Source organism: Onychostoma macrolepis, chromosome 21 (assembly GCF_012432095.1).
Source record: "Onychostoma macrolepis isolate SWU-2019 chromosome 21, ASM1243209v1, whole genome shotgun sequence".
In the NCBI taxonomy this organism is placed as follows: domain Eukaryota; kingdom Metazoa; phylum Chordata; class Actinopteri; order Cypriniformes; family Cyprinidae; genus Onychostoma; species Onychostoma macrolepis.
This window is the reverse complement of record NC_081175.1, coordinates 20,093,919-20,116,971: the sequence shown is the minus strand read 5'-3', so window position 1 is coordinate 20,116,971 and position 23,053 is coordinate 20,093,919. Positions and strand designations below refer to the sequence as shown.

Below are 23,053 nucleotides of genomic sequence, written 5' to 3'. Positions count from 1 at the left end.
GTCATATTTTCAAATTGAAAATGGCGCGCACAGTTTCATTGGCCAGTTTCATGAATGACAGCCAGATTAACCAATCATGATCAAAGCAAATAAGGTTAAATAACCAATAGGAATTGTTTCAGCGTGGTAAGACAGCGCAATTTGTTTAGTTTTATTGTTGTTGATAATAGTTGTACCAGAAGGTTTCATGATAAAAATGTAAAATGATAATAGAATAATAATAACGATCTTAATAATAATTTAAAAGGCAGAAATTATTTATTCTGTACATACATTAAGTGATTCAACATACAGATCTTTAAAAAAACCAATAAAAAACAAAGTTGATTTATAAGTGTTTTTATTACCCTTTTTCAACCATTTAGCATTAAACATTATTTCAACGTAGTTTCAACATTGAAACAACAACTGTCATTATTTCAACCATATTTCAACGTTGAAGGTTGGTCATGTACCGGTTGGTTTTCAACTGTTAAGCATTAAACATTGTTTCAACATTGAAATAAGAACTGACCTTATTTCAACCATATTTCAACGTTGAAGGTCGGTCATGTGCCGGCTGGGATGGGTTACTTTGCACATTTGTCCAAAATTATGCTGGGGTTGGATCCGTTTTTATTTATTTATTTATTTTTTACAGCCAAAGGACGAGGCTGTGAAGAATCAATTATTAAAGTTCATTTTTACAGCAATAGGGTATATGTTGAATGTCACCTGACCAAACCCGGAAAACAGGTCTCATCGCTTCCGCTTGTCGGAGAACATATTAATAGCAGTATTAAATAATGGCAATATCAATGGACTTTTAAGGTAATCAGTTAAATTAGCTAGATGTTTTTATTGTTGACATTTTATTCGACTTTCATATATAAATGTTACTGAAAATAATAAAAATAAAAAACTTTTATATATCAATCCACATATGTGATGGACATTGGTAATGATTATCTTTAGTGTCTACTTTGAAGGCATCTTGAGTAAAACAGCTTCATATTTAACGGGCATTTGCAAAACGCGTGAACCGGAAGCAAGGAGACCTGGTTAGCAGAATACGGAAGTGTGTTGCGCATAACCCCTATACCACAGCAGTATAGCCACAACATTGTGTTGTGTCCCCTTCATTTTACTTAAGACTGCTACAGTGTTTCCCACAGACTTAAGCCCAAGACACACTGCACGATTTTCGGCTGTCCCAGAGAAAAGATTGGCATCCTGAAACAATCGTGGCATAAAACCATCAGTCGATTTTTGCGTTGGTCTGAATGAAAATGCAAATTCATTATTTGCCACTAGGTGTCGCTTTTGAAGCGGTAAAGCGCGGTTTCCCGGTAACGCTGTACACAAAGCAGCACTGCGCTCACAAACACAGACAAATCGACCAATCACCGCAGATTAGCGTCACGCAAAGGAGGGATTTGGAAAAAATGAATCGTTGAGCGAATCGTTTGGGAGTCGTTGAGCAAATAAGGTAAAAATAAATGCATATAAGACAATAAAAGTGTTTTTTGACCTTGCATGCATGTCAACCTTGTTGGGGACTTCCAAAACCAAAATATTAACCTTTCATATCCCATAATAGAGGCACTTTAAGAAACAGGCAGTGTGAAACAAAGATGTAATTACTGTTTTTCATACAAAAGAGAACTGTTGATTATAAGATGACCTAAGCAAGCTCTTTAGATTTAAACCTGTTTATAATCTAATTAAATTCCAATTATAGCTATATAATATAACTATAATTATTTAATATTAATCTGAGGTTTGTATTTCAGCTTTGATTCTAATGAATATAAATGTTTTTAATCGTGTTAGTTAATGAAAAAAAAATCTAGTGTGTCTGTCACGAATCCGGTCTGTGAACTTCCATTCACTCACCAATCTTGAAATATAGCTTGTGTACCTGGATTATCTCTCTGCCTTGCCCCATTGGATATTGTTCGCTGATCGTAGACCCACACTTGCCCTAGGATTACTCTTTGTCTTGTTACAGTGTCCTTGCATGTTGTAAACAACAGTCTAACTTTATTCAGGAAACATTTTATAAAGGATGGTTTGCACAACTTTACAATTTTTTACGTTTTTTTAACCTGCCATAATGCATAACTTACAATGTTAGTGCTTGACTTCTGTTTGTTTTTAAAACAGAGATAGGTCAAGATTTGTCCGATATGTCTGTGGCAATCAAAAGCATGTCACAAATGCTGTTAGTAGAGCTTTACTTGATCTGAAACCACAACATTACTTTAAAAGCATGATCTTTGAGTCTATTATCTCAGCAGACACGAAACCTGCAAACTTGCTTACCTGCAAGATCATATAGCACAATATGTTTTATTGGTTCACATAATGTTAAAACCTGGATCTCTAGCTGGGACAATTTTGTCTCTAGTTCTGCCATACAAGCAGGACAAAAACAAACAAAAAAATTTCAGGTGGATGAAGGAAATGTCATGCATATACTGGTGTTTTTGATTAAGGACTGAGATAATCAAAGGTTTTCTATATGGTTTCTCACTTTCAGTTTTCATATAGCCAGTAAAATGTGAACGTACAGGGTTTGTTTTAACTCTCTAGCAACTTGTTTGTCTGGCTTTGCATTATACAAGTACAGACAGTTGCTTTCTCTTTTAAAACACATTCAGCCCGATCATGTCTATTTAGTACAATCAGCATTAATGCAATAAGAATTTACAGACCAGTCAAAAACAGCTGTGAAAACAATGTAAAGGATAGTGATGAATTACACAGCAATGTTGTTGATTTAAGCAAAAATAAATAAATAATTACAAAAAAATATGAATGGGTCTGGCAAAAAAATAATGATTTATGATAAAAAAATAAATATAAATGCTGGTCCATTTTAGTAGTGTAGGTTAGATAAATGTTGCCAATAAATTCAGGTAAACAGTTCACATTCTGAAACAATCTGTGCATAATATGTTTCTATGGTTTCTTTCACTGAAACTGTGCAAACTATAGTCTACATTCAAACCGGTATATCATATTTCTTTATTTGTTTAGAGACATAACCATGACACACAGACATCTGATACTTAAATTCCTTCTTGGACATAAACAGTATTATTATTATTGGGTCCCACTTTATATTAGGTGGCCTTAACTACTATGCACTTAAATTTAAATTAATAATTTGGTACAATGCACTTATTGTGTACATACATGTTTTTACATTGTACTTATATTTTTAAAAATACCTATATTTAATTACATCTGTAATTAATTTCTGTAATTACATTTATAAATACACTGTTGACCCATCCCTTACACCTTAACCCACCCTTAAACCTACCCATACCACCAAACCTGTCCCTAACCTTATCCGTATCCCACCTCAGTAGCAGCAATAGTGTTTTGCAGTACAGTATGAACACAGTTACACACAAGTACATTGTACTTATTTTTTTTATGTAAGTACATAGTAGTTAAGGCCACCTAATATAAAGTGTGACCAAAAAATCTTTTGAAAAGAAATTTAGTTCCTGTTGTACCGGTCTATTGTATCTTGCAAGTTTTCATGTGGGTGTGTTACATTGATTTGCTTTGATTTATCATTTCTGTTTACTTGATTTTTTTTTTTTCAGTAGCCTACCTCAAATTGTGGTTTGTCTTGTGCTTTGTCAGGTCTTGACTTTGGTACACAATTCCCTTTTTTCATGATATCAAGTTCTGGATTCATATTTCTTGAAGATCCAATGCCTTTTTTGTATGAAAAGCTACTGTAGAAATTGAATGGAAAGCTGATGAACAGAAATTCATTCATGTATTCTTTAATTTACTGCATGTCTCTTACTTTATGCTTTTACTAAGGTCTAACAGGTTTGTTGATATCGTGCTAACATACAGATCACATCTATATTTTGTACATTTCTGCTGAACAAACTCATGCTGGTAGCTTAGGCAACCCAATAGGTTTTGTGATTTTAAAGAAGATTCTACCCACATTTTGAAATGAATATAAATACAACCTAAAACATAAACTGATGAGCAAGACAGGGGACTTGAAGTCAACAACAATTTTGACAGAACTGGTGCTTAATTACTTTTTAACTCATGTACAAATTATCTATTACAATAAAACGGGCATAATTTTCCTCCAGAGTCATGTTTTCACTGGTATTATTCTCAAGTATGGAACCTTTTTACTTATGTCGAATCCTTATCTTGATTATTTAAAAATGTATGTGGGGGGAGGGTGTCTGGCAGTTGACCACTGCAAAATACTTCTGTTTTAGTTTCTTGTATTGGAGAATGAAGCTGTTGAAATGTAAAATGTATAAGTCATAATTTAAATCACCATCAACAATGATAAAAAATGATGCTTTTTAATAAAAATCTAGTGTTGAATTTGAATGGAAAGCTGCTGAAAAAAAAAAAATCATTCATATATTCTTCCGTATACAGCAAGACTTTCACTTTATGCTTATAATAAAGTAATCTTGACAAGTTTGTTAATGTTAAGTTCTGCTTAAAAAAAAGTTGGTAAGTTGATTAGGCCACCCAACAGGTTTTGTGATGTTAAAGAAATGAGTCACACCCACATTATGAATTTTGCTATAAAGAGAGCTTGGGCAACAAAATGGGCTAGTGAGACAGGCGACTTGAAGTATTGAATCCTAACAGTAAGTAACAGTTTTAACAAACAATTTTGACAAAAATACTTAATTAATGAATAATTGTTATTATTTAATTTTTTTTTTTTTAACATTAGAACAGGCGTAGTTTTTCTCCACAGCCATGTTTTCACTTCTACTGTTCTCAGGTATGGAAATTTTTTTTGTTATTTTAGTCTAATCTTGGTTATTTCAAATATTATTTGGGGAAGGTGGGGGTTTGATTGTACAAACATTGACCACTAATTTGTTGATGATTTTTTTTTTTTTTTTACAATAATTTATTTATTTGTGCCTCAATAATAATAGTCAGTTTGTTGTTTTGACTAAACTGAGCAAGAATATTCTAGTCATGCGAAAGCAAAAGTTGTTTTGTCGACCTTTTGAAAATGTGTCCAAATGTTCCAACTTTATGTTGAACAACAAGTTCCTAGCATGCATTGGTGCTTGAAAAAAACAGGTAACAATTTTTAGATAGTGATCATTGTTTCACATTTTACCAGCTTAATTTATACCTGGACATGGAAAACAGTAGCCAGCAATCATGGTGGCACCCATCGGTTGTTCAGGGAAAAGATGGTCAAGAATGTGCAGGTTATTCTTGGCTTGATGAGCGCAGTTTTCTTTTCTGTGACATACTGAAACACAAGTTGGAATTGGACATATCATATCATCTCTTAAAAAAAACAAATAGCTTAAGTCAGCCATAAACATGATTTACTAGTTGGTGGCAGGAGGTATTAAGGAAGGTACATTCTCATTCTAGAGAGCATTTTGTTGAATAAAAATCAGTGCGGTTTGAGATGAGTCAGCTTTATAAAATTCCCAGTCATTAATTTATTGTCTTCAGAATGTGCATTTCTTGTTTGTAATTTCACCATTGTAAATCTTTCATCGGAACTACTCTGCTCTTCCTTGTTAATGTGTTACAACCATTTGGCTTGTTTAATGTAAAAAAAAATCTCTGCTACAATTTAGTGTAAAAGCAACCACTGGGAGTCAATGATATTTTCAGTATTTCTTTTAAGAGTGTCTGTATCAGTGGTGTATAAAGTACCTGAAAGCCATACTCAAGTAAAAGTACAGATATCTTACCAGAAAATGACTTTGGTAGAAGTTGAAGTCACCGTTTAGAATATTACTTGAGTAAAAGTCTTAAAGTACGTGATATTTATTGTACTTAAGTATGAAAAGTATTTTTTAAATCTTAAACGTACTTAAATATTGAAAGTAAAAGTACAAGTGAATGCAAAATGGAAAAGAAGCAAATAAATATATATAAAAAATGTTCATACACAGCTTGTGTTTAGTTTTAACTCTTTCTTCCAGTTTGTATTTTTGGGTATGAATATGAAGCACTTCACCTGGTACTTAGTGTCTTTCATTCCAACATAAGAAAACATTTCTGGAATCTGCATCTGAAATAGCATTTAGATGTATTTACACAGTTCAATGTAGCTCAGAGGGGACATGGATGCTTTTAAAGTGCAGTTACAGATGCATAAATAGGCCTAATGTTTTGTTTTTAACATAAAACGTTGAATACTGATATTTGAAATATTTAGACATGAAAAAAAAAATAGTCGAAATGGGAAATGAAAACCGCCAGTAGGTGGCAGCAAGTGACTGTTAATGAGTGAGTCATTGAGATTCAACCGATTCATTCAAACGACTGATTCATTCAGGAACAAAGCATTGATTTGACTGTGTTAATGAGTGAATCAATGAATCATTTATTCAACCGATTTGTTCAAAAAGCTAATTCATTCAATGAGTAAACACCGTCCATTGCTCAGAGACCAAAACAGTGCTGTGATCTTTGTTTGGAACTATTTTCATTGGCAAAATTGAGCATAAACAAGTAATATTATGTCTAAAATGTAAGTCACTTATTACTTTACTGAACTTGAATAAAATGATTATTAAATGTGTTATCATGCTTATATCTGCAGAAAAACGGTACTCTTTGTGTGATATAGATTAAGTTAACTATATTAAATTATATAAATATAAAAAGCATACAGAAGCATTTTTGCGGTCTACAATTTAAAATGCCTGGAATGTTGAGTTTTAATAGACTAATAAATCAACGTGCGTGCACTCTGTGTGTGGTTTGGTGATATAGCCTAGCCTACTTGATAATGTCAGATCGCATATCATTACAACCATACGTGCCATTTTTCCGGGACGCGTCCTGGCCTGGATTTCTATATTGCTTTGATTCAAAGTACCTCGAGAGCATTTCGAAAACATAAGGAACCGATGTCATACACCGATTGGTCTGCACACGCAAACAAAGCCAAATCCTATAGATATTTTAGGCAATATAGAAATCCTGGCCAGGATGCGTCCGGGAAAAATGGCACGTATGGTCACCCTATTACAACAACACTTAACATATTATTATCGCAGAAGATACACTGTATACCGCACACCCCAGGCCAGACTCGACTTGAGTGGAAAATTAATCATCCGTGGTTGTGCGTGCACATGTTTGCTCCCAAAAAATACTTAAGTACTGTAACGAAGTATTATTACTTCGTTACAATACACCACTGGTCTGTATATGTTAAATGTTTTTTTTGTTTTTTGTTTTTTTCTAAAAGTTAATTTTGTCAACATTTGGAGACATTAGCACATAAATGGGATCAAAGATAACACATGAACTAAAAGACATGAAACTTTCATGTTAGGGCTGTCAAGCTTTCTTATGAAAAATATTATCTATTATGACATAAAATGTTAATGTGTGGTTGTAGATCTAAACAAAAACACTTCTTACGGCCAAGGAAGGAATGAAAACAAGTGGGGAGTTTTGACCTCATATTTGGATACCTTTTCACATTATAGAAAGATATTTTTCTTTCTTGTCTTCTTTTGAACGTACAGGTCATTTTGAGAGTTACAGTGTGTATCTTATAGATAAATATTTTTGGTTTATGGGGGTTTGTGGTTTGGACCTTATACTGACACCTATCAGGATAATTAATGGCCAATTTTCACTGCCATTATAGAAATGGATTTTCTTGGAGACTTCCAGTGGCTGCTGTGTGCGCATGACCATTAAGTCCACAAGACCGTAGGTCGGTGTCCCATTCGTCATGTTAGCTTTCAGAAGGGTGCACGCAAAGACCCCGGCCACTATGCGCCCTCGATGTGCACTTCTGCCGAGCCCACACTAAGGCGAGCTCCACAGCAGACTTCTATCTGACAGTCAAAGTGCCATTGCATCATGAAAGTGGGACAGGGCCTCTAGTATCTGATAATGCACATACGTAACTGAGATAGTATCATGTGATCTCAACATAAGACAGCTTTTGTATTTTCAACAGGTTTCTTTACCCTCACACTGTGTGCCCCTCAGTATGTCTTTGTGAATGAATCCAAGACTTGGGCAGAAGCTCAGAGATACTGTAGAGATAAATACACTGATCTGGCCACCACTGAAAATGAACAACAGACGATCCAGTTGATTGACAAAGTGAATGATTATTCCAATGATTTGGCCTGGATTGGACTCTACGATGATCTGAACAGTTGGAAATGGACTCTAGAGGACAGTGATTTCTTCAAGGATGAAGAGAAAAAATTCAGGAACTGGTATAACCAAGGACCAGGAAATTCTGGAGGACAAAGCCTGTGTGTTTATATATACAATGGGATATGGTATGCAGCAAGCTGCTCCAATACATTTTATCTTACGGTCTGCTATGATGGTGAGCTGTTCCTTTTAAATGAATAAGATGGTGAACAAAATTGAAAACAATTAAAGCATCCTTTCTCTAAACTAAATTTGATATTCATATTTTTTTTTCAGGAAGACAGAATGCCAGTGCTACTTATGTTTTCATTTACCAGTACAAGACCTGGAGTGAAGCTCAGAGTTACTGCAGAGAACATCACACAGACCTCATCAGTATCAGAAATGAGGTTGAAAACCAGAAGATCCAGTATTTATTACGAACTAATTATTATTATTATCAAACTGTTTGGATTGGACTGTACAAAACCAGATCTTGGTCAGATCAGAGCAACTCTTCATTTACTTACTGGAGCACATGGCAACCAGATACTGCAGGATCCTGCACTGCAGTGTCATTTAGTGACTCTGGGAAATGGACTGATGAAAACTGCAATTATGCATTTCCTTTCTTTTGCCACAATGGTGAGTAGATCTCAAAGGTCGCTCAGACCAAAGACAATAACTAACAATAGCAATAAAAATACACTGCACACCTATAATAATGATAAGGAATGATATCACTCTCGGAATCTCTTTTACAATGATTTTCCCAGCTTATGGGTGATAAAACTTTTACAATTATAGCCAATCAGAATTCACTTGAGCATTTAAAGTGGCAGACAACATAACTGCAGTATGCTTAAAAACAGAATTGTATTGTGCATTGGCGTGGACACTAATGTAGTTACCATAGTTATCATTCTTGGTGTGAACGGCCCTAAATTCATCATTTATTCACCCTCACGTCATTCCAAATCTGTATGCATTTCTGTCTTCTATGCTTCATGCTTATTGGATCTCAAATCATGTTTGAGAACATTATCATAAGGTTTGACACAAACATAAGTTCATACAGTTTGAGGGCTGATGTCATTAAAGTAAAAGTAAAAAAATATATATATGTATTTTGATATTTGCATTTTTAATCCAACTTTTCACTCGGTGCTGATCACATAACTTAAAATAGTAAAGATTTCATTAAATGTAAAAAATTCTACATTTTTGGTTGCAGTCTCAGACATTTGTACACCACTGAATTCAACAGAAATATTTAGGATACTTTGATATGTTAAAAACACACACACACACACACACACATGAAACTTAATTTGTTTCCTCTATTGGCAGCATCAGTATCATCCCGTCAGTATCACTTTGTGAATGAGTCTAAGAGCTGGACTGAAGCTCAGAGATTCTGCAGACAGAATTACACTGATCTGGCCACCATTGATAACATGGAGGAAATGAACAGACTGATTAACACAGTTAATGGGAGTTACTATGGTTCAGCCTGGATTGGACTGTATGATGATGTGAACAGCTGGAGATGGTCACTGGAAGACAATGATTTCTATCAGGAAGGAGAGAGAGATTTCAGGAAGTGGTATCATGAACCGGACAATAATGGGGGGAACCAGCTGTGTGTGTACATGAATTATGATGGAAAATGGTATGATCTTTCATGTGACAACACACTGCCATTTGTTTGCTATGATGGTAAGGACATTTAATTTTTTTATAAATTAGATTTTTTTTCAGTGAGAGCTAATGCGCATATACATTTGTCATATTTTATATCTCAGGTAGAGAGACTGCTACACAGAGTTACATCTTTATCTATAACTGGAAAACCTGGTCAGAGGCTCGTAGATACTGCAGAGATCATTACACAGATCTTGTCAATGTGAGAAATCAGACTGAGAACCAGAGGATCCTTGAGACAGCAGGTGGAGGAGTCTGGATCGGACTGTACAGAAACAGAATTTGGTCAAACAGTCAGAATACTACATATCAAAACTGGAGGCCACAAATTCCTGGGTTACAGGCACAACCAGATAACGGCGTTAACCATGCTTATGAACATGGATATCAGCACTGCACTGCAGTATCATTCAGATATTCAGGCCGATGGACAGATGAGATCTGTGTATCCAGCATGCCTTTCTTCTGCTACAGCAGTAAGTTCAGTTGCCATTATATGGCAAGAATGAGAAAGACTTTAATCACTTTTCTCCAACATGAAACATTTAATTTGTCCATGCAGATATAAAACAAATTTAATCTGTTTTAGAATCCATTGTATTTGGTATGCAGTCGTGACAGGAAAATAATTAACTACTAATTTGTATAATGTCAAATTGTTCACAATATTATGATTTATTGGTACATCAGTGACCAGCTCATGGCAACAATTTTTTTTTTTTCTGTGCTGTAAAACAATTCACAGGAACCTGCACACAATCTTCATGCACTCGTCAGTATCACTTTGTGTCTGAGTCTAAAACCTGGACTGAAGCTCAGAGATACTGCAGACAGAATTACACTGATCTGGCCACCATTGATAACATGGAGGAAATGAAAAGGCTGATTAAAACAGTCCGTGTCACTTACTATGGATCAACTTGGATTGGTCTGTATAATGATATGAGCAGCTGGAGATGGTCTCTGGATAATACAGCATTAGGGGGAGATTTTAAAAGCTGGTTTGTTCAGCAACAAGTGAATTCAGGTGGACAGAGTCTGTGTGTGTACATGTCATATTATCAGGGAACATGGAGTGAAGCCTTTTGCTCCTATAGATATCCCTTTGTTTGCTATGATGGTGAGACATGCTGTTGGACTCTTAAAGAATTAGAATAAAATATTTATGATTACATGATATATGACATATTTGAATTGTTTCCACACAGGAAGAGTGAATGCTAGTACAAGTTATGTGTATGTTTACCAGTCCAAAACCTGGACTGAAGCTCAGAGTTACTGCAGAGAACATCACACAGACCTCGTCAGTATCAGGAATGAGATTGAAAACTACAGGGTTCAGTCATTAATTGCATATTATTCAGTTGCTTGGATTGGACTGTACAGAACCAGATCTTGGTCCGATCAGAGCAACTCTTCATTCAGTAACTGGAGGACAGGACAGCCAGATAATGCTGGAAACAGTGAATACTGCACTGCAGCGTCATTCAGTGACTCTGGAAGCTGGACAGATGAAAACTGCAACACTGCATTACCTTTCATTTGCTACAGTGGTGAGTAGATCTTTAGAATGAAAGAAAAGAAAAAAAAAACTGTGCCATTTTTGAACAGTGAGACAAAGTAACAAATAAGAATAAGATGTATTATAACATCATAAAATAAAGGGACTGATGAAATAAAAGTGTGATGTGATTAAACGTTTTGTATAATTACATTTTTCACCACCCTGATAGCATCAGCATCATCCCGTCAGTATCACTTTGTGAATGAGTCTAAGAGCTGGACTGAAGCTCAGAGATACTGCAGACAGAATTACACTGATCTGGTCACCATTGATAACATGGAGGAAATGAACAGACTGATTAACACAGTTAATGGGAGTTACAATGGTTCAGCCTGGATTGGACTGTATGATGATGTGAACAGCTGGAGATGGTCACTGGAAGACAATGATTTCTATCAGGAAGGAGAGAGAGAGTTCAGGAACTGGTATCATGAACCAGACAACAATGCTGGGAATGAACTTTGTGTTTACATGAATTATGACGGAAACTGGTTTGATTATTCATGTGACAATTATTTCTCATTTGTCTGCTATGATGGTAAGACATTCAATTTGAAAATGTATATATATATATATGTGTGTGTGTGTGTGTGTGTGTGTGTGTGTGTGCATTTTGAGTTTCCTTTTGGTAAAACACTAGTTGTATTTGTTGACATTTTATTAAAATCTCTGGAACGTGTCTTGGTTTAGTTGGCCTGAATCAAAAACCTGATGTACTACCCAAAAGACACCTGTAGCAAAATAAAGATGTTTAATGTTCAAATTGTAAACTTAAAAATAATTATAAATGTCAGTGTATTGTAGATATAAATGTATGCATATAAAAGATGTATAACCAGATGAATTAAGCAATGAACAGACTTATTAATTTTATGTTTTTATTTTAGGTAGAGAAAACGCCACTCAGAAATATGTCTGGGTATCTCAGGGAAGGACCTGGACTGGAGCTCAAAGCTACTGCAGAGAGAAACACACAGGCCTGGCCAGTGTGAGGAATGAGACAGAGCGTCAACAGATACTGAGCATTGCACGTAGTTATGGATATTATTATGGATATACTATATGGATTGGTCTGCACAGAAAAAGACTGTGGTCAGATCAGAGCAGCTCTAGCTTCACATATTGGCTGCCATCGACTCAAAATGTTGCTGCACAACCAGATAATGGTGCAAATGTCCCAGGACTGTCTGGATCTCAACACTGCACAGCTGTGTCTTTACAACACTTTGGTCAGTGGACAGATGAGAGCTGCTTTGCCAGTTTGCCGTTCTTCTGTTACAGTGGTGAGGAAATATACCCACAGTACTATAATGGCATAAAATAATAAACATCAGGCTGTTACACACAAAAATTGTGGATGTAAATGTGGATTCTGTAAAATAAAAAGAAACAAAAGTCTGTATAATGAATGTAACTTTTAAAGTTTTGCTAATGTAAGACTTCTGTTTGTTTTTTGCTGAACCTGATGACCATCACATCAATCTATTCAGATGAGTATGGTATGTTTTAGTATATATGTGTTCTATTTGTTTCTTCTGTTTTCAGTACATTAATGCATTGTAAAAGATTTTGGAAGTCTTGGATTTAGGAAGTTTTATGTTTACATGATTTAACTGAGACTAAATCAGTTTTGACCTCTAAAACCTTTTACAGTGTGGGTATAATAATTGTTCATTTTAACACCTGACCTGTTCCGTCTTTTCTTTCTTCATTTTTTAAATAATTGATCAGTGATGGGAATGCGAGTAGAAGTTACAAGCCTAGAAAATTTATCAGAGTCTCAGATTAAAGAGCTTGTGATTATACAGGTAAGTCAAAGACAATATGACTCATTTACCTACGGTAATGAATATGTACCATGTTTTTACATAAACATTGTATTTTATACTTTATTTAGTTTACATATAATTTTCTATATAATCATTTCATTTCAAAAGAATGGAGGCAACTAGGCAACAGTACAATAAGTACTTTTAAATTTGAATAAATAAAATAAATCAATTTGATACTTAAACAATATGACATATCACATCAGTGCATGACTGTCATAAAGCTCATGTATTTTCAGTTACAAGAGGAGATGATGAGGCTCGGAGTTCCCAGCAACGTCACCATGAATTTGAGAGACTATCGTCAGATCAATCCCTGACAGAGGATGTTCCAACAGACCTATTAAATCAGTGAACAGCTTTGTTTCTAAATGAATGTAGCTTGAATTTAACACTAGAATGATGGAAAGTTGGGCTTAAAGTACAGCTGTACATAATCAATAGTTTTTCATGAAAAGGCATGTCAGGTGAAAACAACAACATTATACTCATTATACCAATGATGTTTTTTTTTTTTTTACATCAATATGATTTGAATATGAAAAATATGAATATAAGATGATGGGGAATTTTGTGTTTGATTTGAAGTTATGCATAACAATTAAATAAAGTTTGAGATTTTGAAAGGAAGCTGTGGTTGTTTTGTGGGTCTAGTATAGTACATGATAGTGAACCTTCTTCTCCTCAGTTTTACCTAGTAAGGTGCTGAAGAGCATGTAACTAAATACATCATGTGCAAAAAAAAAAAAAACTTTCCTGTTTCCTAATTCTCCTCCTTTGCACATAGCTGTTTTCTTTACCAGGACTTAGAACATAGATGGAATATGAAATAAGAGTTTTCATTTTCAGGTGAATTATTCCTTTACTAATTATTAAGATGTAGCAAATAATTAAGATGTAAAACACAGATTTTCAAGAAATACAATTAAATACAGTGTCATAACTGCATAAACATACTGCATACAAACAAATAGAGCTGTCACTACTAATTTGAGATACTAAATGCCTTGAGTTGAAAGCAGATGAGAGTAGACGGCTGCAGTAAGGGGAGCAGAGAAATAGTACAGTCAAGATGGAGAGTTCTCACTTCTCGCAGTGGGTCAGACACCTACGAGATCAAAGGCAGATATTGTGCGATTCATGATAATGTGCTTTGTTGCTAATTTAATGTAATTTAAATTATGTTGCTTTATATGAAAATTACAAGATGCAGAATATAGGCAACCAGCAATTTAATTTCCCCTTAAAGACACATTTTCCATTCATTTTTAGTTTAATAAACACGTAATTTGATGTTGTTTTGGATATATATCAAATATAGCAGTGTTTGTTTTGGAGAATATTCACACATAAAACAATGATTAAAAATAAATAAATAAATAAATTATCATTTTAGAAGAGAACAACATGCGACTGTTGTTTAAACAAATTAGCATATCTGTGTTGTCAGCAAGTTGATTCCCATCATTACCTTGGAAGACAGATGTCTGCGCTGAGAATGACATCTCAGTTTACCTATCATTACACTTTCAGGAAAAATATGCAAAAACGGTAGGTAGTGCCCTTACAAAGACAAGTTTATACCTTATCTAACCCTAAAAGATGCATGTCAGTACCATAGAGTAATATGTACTCAAGTACTATGAATATTTTATGGGTAAATAGGGTATAAAGATGTCATTTTGAGGGTACTGCCCCAGTGCCAGTTTCTTACACCTCTCATCTGAAGCCTCTGTTGCTAATTTCAAAACATATTTTTAGAGCTGGTGGTAACAGAGGACTGAGCTATTGATATGCAGACTAATGCAGTTATTAGAGAGAGAGATTGAGCATGTGAATTATCTCAGTCTGTGTGTCTTTCAACAGTGTGCGGCAGCAGTGTCTAATAGCAAACTAATAGCAAAACTGTATGTTTAACTGCTTCAAGAGCAGCACTTTGCTAGCTCACTATTGAGACATGTATGGGGCTTTTCAGTTGCAAAACTATTTTAATGATAAAGTTGTGAGGCAGCACTGACAACAACTTTCTCTGTGGAAGTGTAAACGTCCATTGTTAGTGCTTGACTTCTGTTGTTTTTATATGATAATAGTGATAATAGTGGAACTGCAACATTCCTACATTTATCTCAGTAGATTTGACGAACATAGATGTAGTTTAGGTCACGTAGCACAGTAGGAAATGTTGGTTGTATTTGTCATCTTTAAAGGCACATTTGGTTGCGGGTTCATAATGTCACGACTTGGCATCATGCAGGACAAAAAAGTTGTGTGACAAGTAAGTTTGATGACGCACTTATTATCTCAGAACATCATCGAGGTATTTCACCTTTCATTTATTTTACTAGTAAACTTCAGACAGCTCTGACAACTCTAACAGCTCACAAACTATGGTTGTCCTGTACATATGAACATGTAAAAATAATGCATGGGCAAGTAAAGTAAAGTGAGGCACACACTACAAGATAATCAAAGTCACGATTATCTTGATGGTTCTACAGATGATTTTATCAGTTTTTCTTGTGGTGTGTGTTAAGAGTAATTGGGGCCGGACCGATCTTAAATCGTAAATATCCAACAATATTTATTATCAGAAATGTTGTGTGGTGGATCCCCTGGACAAATGCGCTCACACTCTGTAGATTGTTACGATTCACAATCAGAAAGCGAGTTGACGGAAGATCTACTCACCTGTAAATTCCGTGTTCACGCTGTTTCCACAATTTCATCCAAACATTTATCTTTTATTTCAGCAATATTTTGTAAAAAGCAGTCCAGACACTATTATTTCCACTTCTTCTTGCCCGCTGTCTGCCATTTGTTTACTTTAAAGTCACGTTTGACCGTGAGAGATTTTGCAAGATTTCCCACATTCGCAATAAAAAATCTATGATTTTTTTTTAGCAAGTGTGTGATCTCTGGTAAGAAATCTTTTTAGAAATCTTCTAGTGTGGGCCAGTGTTACAGTCAGCTCGTTTCAAACCGCAACATACAATATGGGTCAAACACCGTCGTTCAATCCAAACAAATTATTTTATTGTTGATTAAGAATTACCCCAAATAACAAACATAAGTCTAGGGAAAAATAATAACAAAAGGGAAAGAAAATAAAAAAATAAGTCAAAATAATTATAACAGAATCTCAGAACTACATGACATAAGGGTACAAGAAAAGAGATCAGTGAGAGGTCACATTCTGATCAAGAGCCACTCCAGAAACCTGTGCCCACAGAGGGTGACTGTCCAAATGAGCACTCTCGGTCTTTACTCCCCTAATTATCAATTAACAAGGGGGGAGGGAAAAAGTGACTCAAAACTCCCACAATCTACCACCAATAGATGAGGAGGACACTCAGGGTCGTAACATCCTGGATGGAGAGAAACAACCATTCAAATCACAATATTCGTAAACATATTTAGGTTTTTTTTAGACTGTAAGTATTGTAAGTTAATGACTTGTGTTTTAGTTTCAGGAAAAGGGAAAAGTCATTGGTGTTTATTATTTTAGTTCACCCAAAAGTGAAAATTGTGTTATCATTTACTGACCCTCATTTTGTTCCAAACCTGTATGTGTTTCTGTTGAACACAAAAGAAAATAGTTTTTAAGAATGTTGGCAACCAAACATTTACTGGTAGTCATAGAGGTCAGCAGTGTTTACAGTTTGTTTTTGTCAGGTCTTGACTTTGGTAGGCCGTTCATGTTCATGTTCATGTTTCTTGTAGGGGTGTAACGATAAATCGATTAATCTAATGCATTGCAATTCTCTCTGAAATCGATTCTGAGCTTAGTTTTAACAGCAGATGGCACTGCATGCTTTAGAAACAGCTTGCTATCAGTTCCTTACACACACACACACACACACACCCACCACTTGAACTTAAAATAATCATTCATAAAGTTCAAAAAGGTTGAAGCGAATTACAAGAGTGTTCACAGTGGGTTGTGTTTACATTAACCTTGCTTCATAAAAGCAAATGTGCAAGTACATTTAACCACTCAGTTGAAGGCACAAGCGGTCTTCGTGAACATTTGAGTGTGCAGTTAAACACTAGCCTAGAGCACCATCTGATGTTAAAAACAAAGTTCAGAATCGATTCAAGAGAGAATCGCGATGCGTTAAGCTGGCTGCACACTAGACGATTTTCAAATCTTAAACGATTTTAAAACCATGGGAGACTACAGACATAGCCTTATAATCCTCTGAACGAACACACTAGATGATTTGAGCAGACCGAGAGACCGAGGAACGATTTCACAGTGACACGAGATCTCACTCACACTCGCGAGATCAAATGTGACTAGAGAAGAAAAACAAATAGAGGACAATCAACGCTGTCAGCTGGCTCTCCTGGCGCGCGTTCTGTTTCACAGTGAAAAACAAAGTATGGAAAAGAATATGGGTGATATTCTCTGCTTTCATGTCATGTTTGTAGCTACGCAACATCCGGTAGGTGACGCTTGCTCGCTCTCATTGGCATCACGGGTATCACGTCAGAGGCAGCCCGATCAACAGTAGTAAATAGGCTTGTTTGAGATGTGCCTCGCCTCGCCTGAAATGTCAGTAGCCCCTCACTGCAGAACAAAGATCCAGGGGGTGGAGACGGGTAGGTTTAGGGGTGGGGATGGGTGTGTTTATGGACCAGGGGGTGGAGATGGGTAGGTTTAGGTCTATGTAAGGTGGGAGGAGTTGGATCTAGATCCAACCACACCCCCTGGATCTTGTGTTCTGCAGTGAGGACCATCTCTGAAATGTAGGCGAGTAGGCGGCTGCAGTGAGGGTAGGAGTGAAATAAGCGCAGTCAAGACGGACAGTTCTGCCCTTTCGAAGTAGAACGAGATCAAACGAGATCAAAGGCAGATATCGCGTTATTCTCATTCATATGCTGTGCTGCTGATAAACATGATATAATTTCAGTTCTGTTGCTTATATATTAATATAAATATGATGAACAAGACACTCAAAGTGATTGCTATTTAATTCCATATGAAAGGCGTATTTATCCTCCATTTTTATTTTAATTCAAACATGTATTTTAGATGTTTATAGAAAATATGACAACAATCACATATCTCACACAGAGATCGCACTGTCAGTGTTTGGGAATATTCATGCACAATTTAAATACATAATAGCATCAAATCAGATTAAAAAAAATAAAACATTTTAGAAGAGAACGCAGCATCATGGTTGTCTGAACCAATGAGCATTAACCCTTTCGCACGTGAGTTTAAAATATTCTAGCTGAGCCCCAGGCGTGAGTTTTTTTAGGCGACCGTTATTTTAGAACTTACAGCCTTATTGTTTCCATGGCGACGCGTCATGCTTGTCATGTGACACACCGCAGCTGTAATAGCGCTGTATGACACAGGGATTGCTTTTATTTCGTTTTTCCTTTTTTATTATTAATATTCACAAACATACTCGCTATGTTATTAAATATCTGATATTCCGATTCTGAAATATGTGCAAGTAAATGTGTTTGGTTGTTTAAACACGTTTATAATGATCGTGTTAGTTGATTTATACCGGGTGATGGGCGCCGCCATGTTTGCTCGCGCTGAATCCAGCTGTGGGATTTACAACACGTAAATTCATCCTCTCCTCCCGAAACACGTTAAAATAAGTCTCCAGTAAACTGGGAGAAGAGCAGAGTAAACTTTATTGTTACCTATGTATATGATATCAATAAAACATGTCGTCAGATTATATTTGTAAGGATAATTATTGCTGCTTCCATAGACATCAGCGCATATTTTACAAACTATAAATGTATGGCTTTGCTAGTACTTATGTGTATTTAAATGTCTGAAATCTTAAATAAGCATTATATGGTTGAAAACACTGAATAAGTGATAATATTACAAGCGCTCGCGCGTCTGATCTGGCTCTGCGCCAGAAAGCAGATTTGAATTTCAGCAGTTGATGACATGACTCACTGAAAGTTCTAATCACACCGGTGTGACCGTATGCGTTAAAGGGTTAAGCTGTGTCATCAGTCAGGCGTTTCCCATCATGCTTTTGATCCGCTCAGTCGTTGGAGAGCAACTGCGCGCGACTGCTCAATCCGACACAGCCGCCTCGCCGTCGCGAGAGTTTTTTGGCACACGTCAGCATGACATCAGAGCAAGGCGGATGTAACTGGGACACTTTTCTAACCTGCATGCATCTCGCGGTGATCACCGGTGATCGGTTCTGCGCAGATTTTGCTCATCTCAAACAAGCCTAATATCAAACATGTTTGATATTTACGATGTGAGTTCTGCGACGCTCCGTCTCGATCGGGAACAGACACCACACAATAGAGGATTTTTGGACCAAAAAATCGCTTGCGACAAGCCGCGAAATCGGCCTTAAATTCGGGCTTAAAATCCTCTAGTGTGCGGCCAGCCTTATGCCGAGTTCACACTGCACGATTTTAGCCCCATTTTTCACTCGCCGACAGGTTTTGATAAATCGCCGACAAATGCCCGACATCGGAGGCAAATCGGAGCTCGTTCACGCGAGTGACAATCGCGCAGTGTGAATTATCACAGACGCGATCTGAGGGAATCGCCGACACGTCGCCGACGCCCGCGAAATATTTGGCATGCTAAATATCTGGAGCTGTCAGCGATTCACAATCACGCTGTGTGCAATGATTTCTGACTGAAAACTACATCACGATGACCTTCAGCCATTGAGAGACAAAGATACAGGGCAGAGGGAAGTTCAGTGAGGAGTTATAGACCATATCAGTATTTTAATATGTACAATTATATCATACAGAAACAAGCACAAACGCTTGACCAGCCGCAACATCAGCATAACAGTTACTGCAAATTATTATTTACCACTCTTTGCAGAACACAATCCCTGTTCCCTGCATCTCCCTCCTGCATAATCTGTCTTTCTTTTTGTAGCTGGAAATCAGCACACAGACAATTTGCTGGCTATATTTTTTAATACTTCCAGTCTCGCTCGAGAACAATGGGCTGACGCACGCAGGTTCTCGCGTTATTTCATTATCACTTCTCGCGTGTGTTTTGTTGTGAAACATAGTTTGCGGATCAGACAGAGTTGTCGGCGATTCTTCCTATTGTGAAATCGTGCAATGTGAAAGCCCCTGTCGCCGATCCATCGTGCAGTGTGAACACAGCAGCGACTGAATGCTTCCCCAGATAGTCACGCAGTGTGAAAACAACAGCGATCCGACGAGTTTGAAAATCGTGCAGTGTGAACTCGGCATTAGGAAAATCACATTAATCGATTTATCGTTACACCCCTAGTTTCTTAGGCCTATTTTATAACAAATTTTAATTTAAATCATTGTCTAAAATAATAAAGATCCCGATGCACGTTGTATGAAAAGCTAGTATAGAAACTGAATGGAAAGCTGCTGAACAAACATTTTCAGTTTACAGCTTGTCTTTCACTTTAGGCTTTCAATAACGTAGTCTAACAGGTTTGTTAATATTAAGTTGTGTTCACATACAGATCTTATCTATATTTTGTACATTTCTGTTAAAAAATACCATACTGGTAGTTTATTTATGCCACTTTGCAGGTTTTGTGAAAGAAAATGTTCACACCCACAAAAATTATATTAGAAACTGCTGAGACAGGGGACTTGAAGTCTTGAAATCCTAATTGACAAAATTACTGAATTATTATTATTTTTTATTTTTTAGAATAAACAGGCATATTTGTGACCCTGGACCACAAAACCAGTCGCTGGGGTATATTTGTAGCAATAGCCAAAAATACATTGTATGGGTCAAAATTATCGATTTTTCTTTTATGCCAAAAATCATTAGGATGTTAAGTAAAGATCATGTTCTATGAAGATATTTTGTAAATTTCTTACCGTAAATGTATCAAAACTTAATTTTTGATTAGTAATATACATTGCTAATAACTTCATTTAGACAACTTTAAAGGCGATTTTCTTAATATTTAGATTTTTTTGCACCCTCAGATTCCAGATTTTCAAATAGTTGTATCTCGGCCAAATATTGTCCGATCCTAACAAACCATGCATCAATGGAAAGCTTATTTATTCAGCTGATGTATAAAGATCCATGATGTATAAATCTCAATTTTGAATAATTGACACTTAAGGTTTTGTCGTCCAGGGTCACAAATAAGCTTTCCATTGATGTATGGTTTGTTAAGATCAGACAATATTTGGCCGAGATACAACTATTTGAAAATCTGGAATCTGAGGGTGCAAAAATATCAAAATATTGAGAAAATGGCCTTTAAAGTTGTCCAAATGAATTCTTAGCAATGCATATTTCTAATCAAAAATTAAGTTTTGATATATTTATGGTAAGAAATTTACAAAATATCTTCAGGGAACATGATCTTTACTTAATATCCTAATGATTTTTGGCATAAAAGAAAAATTGATCATTTTGACCCGTACAATGTATTTTTGGCTATTGCTACAAATATACCCCAGCGACTTAAGACTGACTTCGTAATGCATTTGACAAACTATCGTAAAACTGGTCTGTGAGAGGTTAGGACAGCATTCCTGCTCATGTTTTATCAAACTATCACTGAAATTCTGCATTTTGTATTCTGAACTACAAGTGATATTTTATATTGTTTTCTGATATATTTGAGATTTTTCACAAATAAAACCTGTCTTATTTGCAAAATGCACAGTTTTTGAATCCATTTTGCTCAATTCTTGTGTCTTGTTGATTGCTTACTCATATTATTCAAAGTAAATGTTCACCATGAATTTCTGTTTAAGAAACAAGCATATCAAATATAGTGCGTCATCAGATCCCAGCTGCAGCAAACTCATTTAGTTAAGAAATCCCTCAGTAATATATTATTATTATTATTAGAGATATATTATTGCAATTAAAAGGGTTGCCTTCGATTTTCTGGTTTGGTTCACCTGGGCACACTTTTAATTTTATATTTTATATTGTTGATCAAACATATAAAAAATGAACTGCAGGGAAAAAAAAAATCCTATGCTTCAATCTTGAGTTGGTAATTATTTAGAAATGTTCTTCCTCTGTTTAATGATCTTAATATGGCCAATGATTTGATACTTTATGAACTTTTAGCATTCTTTACAGTCTTTCTTCATGGCTCTGAGTTGCAGTAGGCTACATTATACATTACAGTATATGCACAAACCAACCAAGACATCTGCACTCTGAAGTTTAGAAAATTATAATGATTCTTATTCTGAGAGAGAGAGAGAGAAAATGAGTTGGAACACTGAGTTGGGCTGTGTAAAGCATTTTCATGCAACAGCAGAATGTGGATGATTTTCAAAGAGTACATTTAATACAGCAGCTGTGTGACCCAACAGGTTTCGTGATGTCAGGTGTGTTTAGAAAAAAAAAAAGGCCCTTTGAAATGCCTTTTCATCCTGGTATTTAAAATGTTAAAGGAATAAGTTATAGTGAAATAAAATTATTGGATTGATTTTGCATGTACATACTATTTTCCACAGCTATGTTTCCATTGCTTCTGTTATCGGGTAAGACAAATATTTCCATGAAATATTTTATCTGTAATTAAACTAACATTTTGCATGATGTGGAATTTGACTCATACTGCTATTACAGAAATTTATTTTTCATTTTTTATCATTTGGAGAATGCAGTTATTAACAGTGTCCCATTTGGTGCTTGCTTTCTGATTGAAAAATGAAACTTGTCTTTTATAGGGTTTTTCATCTTCACCCCGCGCGCGACCGTTTCCCATTCATTCTCAATGGTAGTGCTAAACCACTACGGATGTAATCTTCTTTCGACCGCTAGCGCTCTTGTGGCGCTCTTCCGTGTTTCGGCACCGCG

At 35.8% G+C, this 23,053-nt stretch overlaps 1 protein-coding gene across 1 annotated transcript; it reads left to right on the top strand.

Moving 5' to 3' along the window:
- The first annotated feature begins 4,614 nt into the window (after positions 1-4,614).
- Positions 4,615-13,878, top strand: LOC131528288 (macrophage mannose receptor 1-like). Its single transcript, XM_058757347.1, has 12 exons — positions 4,615-4,640; positions 4,730-4,780; positions 7,964-8,347; positions 8,449-8,796; positions 9,502-9,870; positions 9,957-10,331; positions 10,601-10,975; positions 11,064-11,408; positions 11,589-11,957; positions 12,307-12,702; positions 12,910-13,227; positions 13,488-13,878. The coding sequence occupies exons 2-11, from the start codon at positions 4,756-4,758 to the stop codon at positions 12,927-12,929; spliced, it is 3,006 nt and encodes a 1,001-aa protein (XP_058613330.1). The 5' UTR covers positions 4,615-4,640; positions 4,730-4,755; the 3' UTR covers positions 12,930-13,227; positions 13,488-13,878.
- Positions 13,879-23,053: the final 9,175 nt, after the last annotated feature.